The sequence below is a fragment of the Asterias amurensis genome, chromosome 4 (genome assembly GCF_032118995.1).
Source record: "Asterias amurensis chromosome 4, ASM3211899v1".
Lineage (NCBI taxonomy): Eukaryota > Metazoa > Echinodermata > Asteroidea > Forcipulatida > Asteriidae > Asterias > Asterias amurensis.
This window is the reverse complement of record NC_092651.1, coordinates 19,363,372-19,371,646: the sequence shown is the minus strand read 5'-3', so window position 1 is coordinate 19,371,646 and position 8,275 is coordinate 19,363,372. Positions and strand designations below refer to the sequence as shown.

The 8,275-nt window shown below is 37.1% G+C and overlaps 1 protein-coding gene across 9 annotated transcripts; it reads right to left on the bottom strand.

The window, feature by feature from the left end:
• Positions 1-40: 40 nt before the first annotated feature.
• Positions 41-8,167, bottom strand: LOC139936250 (nudC domain-containing protein 2-like). Of its 9 annotated transcripts, none has more exons than XR_011785925.1 (6): positions 8,084-8,167; positions 6,590-7,066; positions 6,183-6,231; positions 5,470-5,621; positions 2,920-2,990; positions 41-2,070 (listed from the first exon to the last, which is right to left on the bottom strand). XR_011785925.1 is itself a non-coding variant. In XM_071931033.1 (6 exons), exons 3-6 carry the CDS (start codon positions 6,773-6,775, stop codon positions 4,706-4,708), a joined length of 462 nt encoding a protein of 153 aa, XP_071787134.1. In that variant the 5' UTR covers positions 6,776-6,792; positions 7,020-7,066; positions 8,084-8,150; the 3' UTR covers positions 2,605-4,705. The 9 variants fall into 9 exon arrangements, 8 of the variants coding, with proteins under 8 accessions (XP_071787134.1, XP_071787135.1, XP_071787136.1 ...); XM_071931033.1 differs by lacking the exon at positions 41-2,070 and having other exon boundaries at positions 2,605-4,780; positions 6,590-6,792; positions 7,020-7,066; positions 8,084-8,150; XM_071931034.1 differs by lacking the exon at positions 41-2,070 and having other exon boundaries at positions 2,605-4,780; positions 6,590-6,792; positions 7,020-7,066; positions 8,080-8,108.
• Between the last annotated feature and the right edge of the window lie 108 nt (positions 8,168-8,275).

Sequence of the window (8,275 nt, the reverse complement as noted above, 5' to 3'; positions counted from 1 at the left end):
CATTTATGGGAGTCAAAAACTTGACTCCCATAAATGGCCGACTGTGTTAGTCGACGAGGTAAATAGAAAACCTTGCAATTTAAAGGCATGTTTTTGGGGGTCAGTCATTGTATTCTACTTTTACAACATCATTCTACCCATACATTGTATGCATTTATAACAAACGGTTACAAACGCTTTTCAAAGACCAACTCGACCGATCCAAGGCAAAGTGTTCCTTTAACTGTTTTTTTTTATGGGTGGGTTTATCTCAAAAGTATTTCTTTTAAAACTTTATGGTACACACTTTTTGGTAATTTCTTAGTCGAAACAAGCTCCTATTTTCACACCAACTTAATTATTATTCTGTACATCACACAAGTTCAAGAGGTAATTTAATTATACAGTATTAGAGTAATTTGCAATGTCTACTCATAATGCAGTGTAGATTGCAATTTCACAATTTAACAGTGGGAGATTTTCTTTTCGCTGTATTATCAATCTGCATTGATTGCACCATGAAATGTAGAAATCAGAAACCAAAAATTTAATCCAATTCAAAAACAGCATATGACACTTTAAAAAGCACTTCAACGTTTTAAGAAAGAAAAAAACTGTTTTCTCCAGTTAAATATAAACCAATAGTTTTCTTTCTTTTTTTCTTTGTCTTTTAATGTTTGATTTCGTGTTGATATTAAGATAAGAAAGTTTTCATAAATAATTGTTTTCAATAATGTCCAGTAACAACTAATATATTCATGAAATACATAGGTGCCACCCCCCCCCCCCATCTTAAGAACTGCTTTCCAATATAGTTAGAAATTTTCATAAATATCTCCCCCCCCCCCCTAGAAGAAGTACATGTACATTCATCGACTATCACCATAGAGAAGGTCATTTCTGCTATCACATTTACATGTACAGTTAACAAATCAAAGAGCATTACTGTCAAACAATGTCCTGCAGTGTTTATATCTAAACAAAGGTATTTAAAAAAAAATTAATAATTTGGCAAAAAGGATTTGGGTTCATAAAAAGCATGGTTAACTGAATACAAATTTATTATTTCGGTGCTAAGCAAAAATTGCAGCGATGGTTTCAACTTGCAGCCTTTATATTTGTTGCCTAAATTCCAAACATTAAATCAAATGCGGTGAACAATAATGTCGGAAAGCTACAAGTGAAATTATCTTAAATTTTCTTAAAGGTAGTGGACACTATTGGAAATTACTCAAAATAATTATTAGCATAAAACCTTACTTGGTAACCAGTAATATGGGGAGAGGTTGATAGTATAATACATTGTGAGAAACGGCTCCGAGAAAGAAGTAATTTTCCAAGATTTTTAGACCTCGGAATTAGATTTTGAGGTCTCGAAATCAAGCATCTGAAAGTACACAACTTTGTGTGACAAGGGTTGTTTTTTCTTTCATTATTATCTTGCATCTTCGACAACCAATTTTAATGCATATGTTGAGATACACCAAGTGAGGAGACTGGTCTTTGACAATAATTACCAATAGTGTCCAGTGTCTTTAAGCATTTCCAAGAAACCAACTTGAGAAAACTATTGCAATCTGGGTAACAGTGTATCCCCCACTGGAATATTTTGGTGACCCCCCCCCCCCCCCCACCCCCACCCTGAAAAACCACTAGAAGCGATCCCAAGAAATGAAGAAAAGTTCTTTCTCTGGAAATTATACATACAGAACTTCTAAGAGAATTTACAGACTAAAAGCCCAGTTCATACTGTGCGAATTTTAAAAATCTCATGGCATTCACATTTGCAGGAAGCATGAACCACAACTGACCACCTCTAATGGAAACTAGAGGTTTGGACGAAAATCATTTTTTCTCTTTCTTCTGTAAATGGAAAATTCTGGCCGCCTAATTTGGGGAAAAACCCTGATTGATTTTGAGATGTTTTCTCATAATGTACGATGACGTAACCTCCGGCCCCCACTACAAACCCCCTAACACCACATAAGCAAAGCTTGACTGATATGTGTTTTTCTTTTGCTTCTGTACACTGATTTGTAAGCAGTAGCTTAGATGTGCCATCCTCGGTCGTTTATAGAGTGTCGTCTCTCACTGAAACCAAACCATCATAATACAAATACAAATCACTGAGAATAAATACAATAATCTGGTCACCATCTTTTCTCCCATGCCCATGCCACGCACAAAATGGTGCAGTAACCAATGCCACACTTTCTGTCATTGTAAGTGTGTGTTGTCAGGTTGTGTGTGATCAATCAGTGCTACAGATTGCCAGTGCAGAAATTGACCAAAGTTTGAGAATTATCACTTCCAACAGTGGCCCCAAATTCCATTGCATTTGACCACAGCAGGGCCCAATGTCATGAAGCTGTGTAAAAGCAGAGTATACTGCTTGACAAATTCCTTTGCCAAGCAAAGCAAATATTGGGGGGGGGGGCGGAAAGGGTCACCCAATGCACACTTGTATCAGCCAAAGAGTCACTTGCTGATAATTGTGCACGGTACAGAGTAAGCGCATTTCCGTTTGAACTCAGCCATGCTCGGATTTTGATAGTTGTTTTTCACTTGATTTATATCTCTCCCCCTAATTAATAATAAACAAACAAACTTAGCAAACAAAATGTACGCTTTGTTACAACCTTTAATTGCAAACGGAATTTAATATAAAAAGCATTGTATCACAGTCACATCAGTTTTTGTATGCAATATGTTTCACAAAATTTAAGCATAAAATTTCACAGTTTTGTTTTATAAATGCAAACAATATTTCCATAGGAATACTTCTCATTGCAGTAAATTTCACAGCGAAAAATATATTATGTTTTACAGATAGCCAAACTATTTTAGGCAAAGCTTTCGTTTAAGCTGAATTGGTTGGTACCGTGCAAATTGTTCACTGATGTTTCTGTGGTATATTAATGATAAGTTGATTTGATTTACCTTGTTTATTTTTATGTAAGGTTGCTTAGCGATCCCTCCGCCTACCGATGTCATAAGTACTGGTCAATGAACTACAGAAATAAACAAACACATCAACACAATTGGAGAATAGTGGTGAAATGAAATTTAATAAAAAAAATTAAAAAGAGGAAATTTCTAGAGTTTTTCAGTTTGCTTATGTGGAACCAAAACAATGAAGAAGTTGTTATTGTCTGACTATTGTCAGATTTCAAACATCCGAAACAATGCCAAAACAAAGTTTACTTGCGAGAATACATTTAAGCAGGGTACCAACCAATTAGCTGCTCAAAGAATGTGTGCATTAGCAGGGTACCAACCAATTAGCTGAACACAGTTTGTGTATTATAACAGTCAACTACATTTCTAAGGTACATTTTGATTCCTGAATCGAGCCTAAACTGGTGAATTATACATTAACTTTATTTTTTGACATGTACACAGGATTAAAAATGAAGCTTAACATATGGTGTGAAAACAATCTGAAAACTTAACAAATAGCAGGAAGAAAACAAACATGTAGACCTTGGATTTAAAATCATTTTTTAGGGGAAAAGGCCATTTTACTTTGCAAGAAAAAGTGCACTATACAAAGAGCAATCTGAGAACATTTGACGATGCACCAAGGCTCATCAGGGCCTTACAAGAAGTCAGTTTTTACAGGCAATGTTGACGACACCAACTGTGCAGTGCTTGCAAAAGCTCACACTGAAATTGTATATGAGTAGTATTTCCCAGTGTCTTAATATCACCAAAACATACAACCCACATTATAATGTGAACATTCAAATGTGACAGCATTTTCTCCAAAAAGATTTGTCTGGAACTGGTTTCCTGTGAATTGCTGTGAGTGAAACTTCCCCAAGACCAGCAAGAGGGTTAAAGGCAGTGGACACTATTCGTAATTGTCAAAGACTAGCCTTCACAGTTGGTGTATCTCAACATATGCATAAAATAACAAATCTGTGAAAATTTGAGCTCAATCGGTCATCGAACTTGCAAGATAAAAAAACAAAAACAAAACACTCTCGTCACATGAAGTTGTGTGCTTTCAGATGCTTGATTTCAAAAACTCAAGTTCTAAATCTGAGGTCTCGAAATAAAATTTGTAGAAGATTACTTCTTTCTCGAAAACTACATTACTTCAGAGGGAGTCGTCAGCCGTTTCTCACAATGTGTTATGCCATCAACCTCTCCCCATTACTCGTCACCAAGTAAGGTTTTATGCTAATAATTATTTTGAGTAATTACCAATAGTGTCCTATGCCTTTAAATAGGCATATGTTCCTTGGTAAAAAGTTGGAACATTTAATCGAGTACAAGGGCTGACCTATATCAAATAGAGGCCATGGACTCTGGTTGCCCATGGTCTTGGCCTTGTTGCCCCTTTACAAGTTTCCCATAGAATTCCAAAGGAAGTGCCTTTTGCCAAATGGACATGGCCTTGCCCTCTCAAAGTCAAAGGTGAAATTCCAGGCTTTATAATCACTGTTTTTCCAATGGCAAAAACATTGGAAATTAGACTAAGGTAGAAAGAATAATCATGCCTGGTTAAAATAACAGAAGTGCCAAGAAAATAATCATTTGATATGAGGGTCTGCACAAGAATTATCTATCTATGAACATGTCTTTTTTTTACATCATCGATAACAAGAAAGAAGTATAAATGTCATCAGAAAAACACAAATCATTATTTCATCAGTACGTTTCCAAAATAAAAGCAAAGGCAGGGCTTCATCTTTGGAAGGAGTCTCCTGATGAAAGTGCACTATGGATCAAAATTGGGCCCACCATGGGAGTAGTTGCCCGTTATTTCAGCCCCGCTGAAGTCAAAGCCGGGATTCTGTCAAAAATGAAGGGATTAGATCAATACTAAGTGTTATACTTTGACTGATACTCTCTTAAGCCATGTCTGAATCAGCCGCTGTCGCTTCATCATCATGTCAACGAGCATATTTCCCTTGGAAACAGCCTTAGCAACAGCTCTAACCAAAGCCATAGCTTCCAATTCATACATGACCTAAAGCAGGAAATTTTGCTTTACAATTTGTTCAGCTTTAGAAGCAAAAGTGAGCAGAAAACCAGCCACAAATAGGTACCTATGACATTCTCATGATTTGCCAACAACTCTTTTTAGTGGTAAGCAATTGCAGCTCCATGAAATTCGTCACAGATGGCAGACATAGCCCTTAGAAATCTGTCTTTGTTCTCCAAGAAATCTCACAATGATAACCTTAGAGAGTATGTCAACGTAGTTTGCGGTAACACCAACACCATGTGTATACGCTGTGTAGATTTTGTTACTTGAGAACTTGTCTAACTATTTATTTTGCTGCTGCAGAGTAGAAATTCAGGAGAGTACTTAGTTTTGAAAAGAACTGTCCTGCTTTTAAACAACCTGGCAGAAGGTATGATAAAATGAGAAACCAGAAACTTCCTGCCAAACTGATAAAAACTTTCTCATCTAATGGGTGAGAATAAAATTGTTTCTCGGCTCCTTATAAGGACATTTGAGATATCAGTTTCTCATACCTCATGCTGGAATCTTTGCAAGGTGAGTTTCTTCTCCATCTGATCATAGATGTACGGGTCAGCTGTGTACTGATCCTTCAGCAAGCTGTGCCAGCAGTTCTCAGCCAGTCGGCTCGACTTGACCAGGACGATTACAATCAGCTTGTTGTCCTCTGTTGGTACATGTATAAAATAAAAAGTAAGATTGTCAAAAGGGACAGCCTTTCTCAAACCTTGGTTTGGGCTTGGGCTTGGGCTCAGACTCTGTCTGTTGATGTACAAACAACTGTGTGCAAAATACACATCGCTCTTTAATTTGATAGGCCTGAAGGTCGGTTTAGATCGCTTCATTTCAACTGCATACGCAGCACGCAGAGCCCAAGCCAGAGCCCAAGCCAAGAATAGAGAAAGGCCCAAAGAGTGGCTAGTTTAGACTGCAGGCCTTGAAATCACAAGGTTGTGGGTTTCGAATCCTAGCAAGCAAACTGCAAACTTCAAAAACACAGAACTTGAGACCAATGCTCTCTAGACGCTCGATCAAAACACCTCATTCCTCATTGCGGTTTAGGTAATCACATTTCTTTGTTCACCAAAAACTGATTTAAAACACATATTCTGCGAAACAACCGAGTTCATTCAACAAAGCTTCAATTCCCGCTTATAAAACACATTCAATCTGTTCATTGATAACCAAGCTTGTATCAAGTCAATATTCCATCAGACTTATGCCTTACCAAGTGTCCATGTGCACTCATCAGAAATAACTGCAGCACTCAGTTCACCCTGGAGAAGAAAATGAACAGAAAGATGTAAAAGCTTAAAATTCAGAAAATGCAGTGACAGAAAATTTAATTAATACGACATTTAGGCTATACACATAGAAATCACAAAGTTGATGACCAGATTTTCAATCTACCATATTTTTTAACCCTCAAGTTTTTAACTTCCAGTTTTATCTCATTTAACTGCCTGAATGTTCCTATCTTGTATCCATGGCCAAAAAAAAAAACGATTATCATAACAGTAAAGAAACCAGTTACTGGTAATTTTAGTCGCTTTTGCATCACATAAATTTGGTACAACTGTTCCGATTCAAAAGGAGGCAGGGGTTTGGGGCGGGGCGGGGTTGATAAGTACAAACCTTAATGAGTTCCTCTCCTCTGACTGTACAGGCCAGCTGCTTGGAGCCAAAGATCACTTTGACCATCTTAGATGTTGTACCCTCTGGAGCATTCACCTCAATGAAGATTTCCTCCATGGTCTGATACCACTTACCCCATGGGGTCAGGCAAGGGACTACGCCGCTCTTTTCATCAAAATGCGCCATGGCTTTTTTTGTACATTCTGGCAACCGAAATAAGTTTCACAAAGTCAAAATATTCACTCAGTACTGCTTTTGGGCTGAGGTTTCCCAGTGGTTTTTAATAGTCTTCCCCAACAAATTCAGAAAACTGATTTGTTGACAAAAGGAAGTTCTTATGTCAAATTTAAAAGAGAAAACTGATTTGTTGACAAAAGGAAGTTCTTATGTCCAATTTAAAACAATTGACAAGTTTCTTAAGTGTGGAGACCATGGATATTTTCTTCTCTGCTTTCAAGTAAACTGGTCCAGCAGTATCTGTAGGAAAAATAAAGCAAGAAAAAACAGAAAATAGTTTTAAGAACAAATTTAAAAATACAATTTGATTTTATCCTTACATCGCCGATGTATGTTATTATTAAGCAGTAATGTTGGGTTAAAACTAAATAGTAAAAGTGGGACTACGACTAGCGCTATTTTTTAGCCCATGCGCACGCTCCTGTACGTGATAGCCTCTCCAGGCGATTGTACAGCAACAACCAGATCCAGATCCAGACTATATCTGATGATCCTCGCGAAAAACTTTCCGAATCCTGCCAGCGCTCGACCACTCATTTTTATAAAAAGGAATGTCTTGTTTGAGTAAACTAGATACCTTTTTTATTTCATAACAATGATAAAGTGGTGGCAGGATACAGACTCCTCCCATTTTTATTTTGTATAATAATTTTAATACTAAAATAGGCCTATTAACCTTTTTAGTTTATTTTTTTTTGTTTTCCCTTTTTTTTTTTTTTTAGAATAAAAATAATGTCATAAATTAGGCCTATTCATAATTCAGTATTCATTATTCTTAAAAAAAAAAATCACTGGTCAGCATGGTCAGACTCGGAGTCAACTGTCATACTCTCACTGTCACTGTCACTCACAGTCACAGTGTCAGTAGTGAGTGTCACACAGTCCGTAGTGTGGTGGTGCATGTGTACCGTAGGTCTTTGTTGATTGTCAGCTTGCTGACGAAAGTCACTAGCACCTAGCACTAGCACTCTACACTCATGAGCGCACAATCACCAGGCAAAGTGTCTGTCGTGACTTGCTTGTTTCGGACGGTAACCCCTTGTGTCAATAAACAAATACAGACAGACAGTGAGTTAGACAGAGGATCAAAGAAAAGATGACAATGTGAGAAAATAGCCATTTCAAAACTTACTTTTAAAAAGGCTACCTTTGCATTCTTGTAATGGTAGCTACTTGAACAAGATAAGTAAACTAACCATTACAAAACTTGGCAATGCCAAATGGACAATACAATCAAAAATACGCAAACTCACCCACCTCGTCCTCAGCGTATCTCACATGTTTACGCACGAAAACATAAAATACAGCGGTAAAAATAACAAACTGGCATGTGGTGACTGCGCCCTCAAGTGTCGAAAAATGCTGGATAAATACACATGGTTGGGATAATATGATTGGCTAAGATAAAATGACAAAGCAGTACAAATTTGTAAAATACTTGTAATATTC

What these genes read in the sequence shown, in the direction of transcription:
- LOC139936250 (XM_071931029.1), bottom strand. Translation starts at nt 6,775, where the DNA reads ATGGCGCATTTTGATGAAAAGAGCGGCGTAGTCCCTTGCCTGACCCCA. An exon ending in GAGGAGAGGAACTCATTAAG is followed by an intron (nt 6,232 to 6,589) that starts GTTTGTACTTAT and finishes TTTCTTCTCCAG; the next exon opens with GGTGAACTGAGTGCTGCAGT. An exon ending in TGAGTGCACATGGACACTTG is followed by an intron (nt 5,622 to 6,182) that starts GTAAGGCATAAG and finishes ATGTACCAACAG; the next exon opens with AGGACAACAAGCTGATTGTA.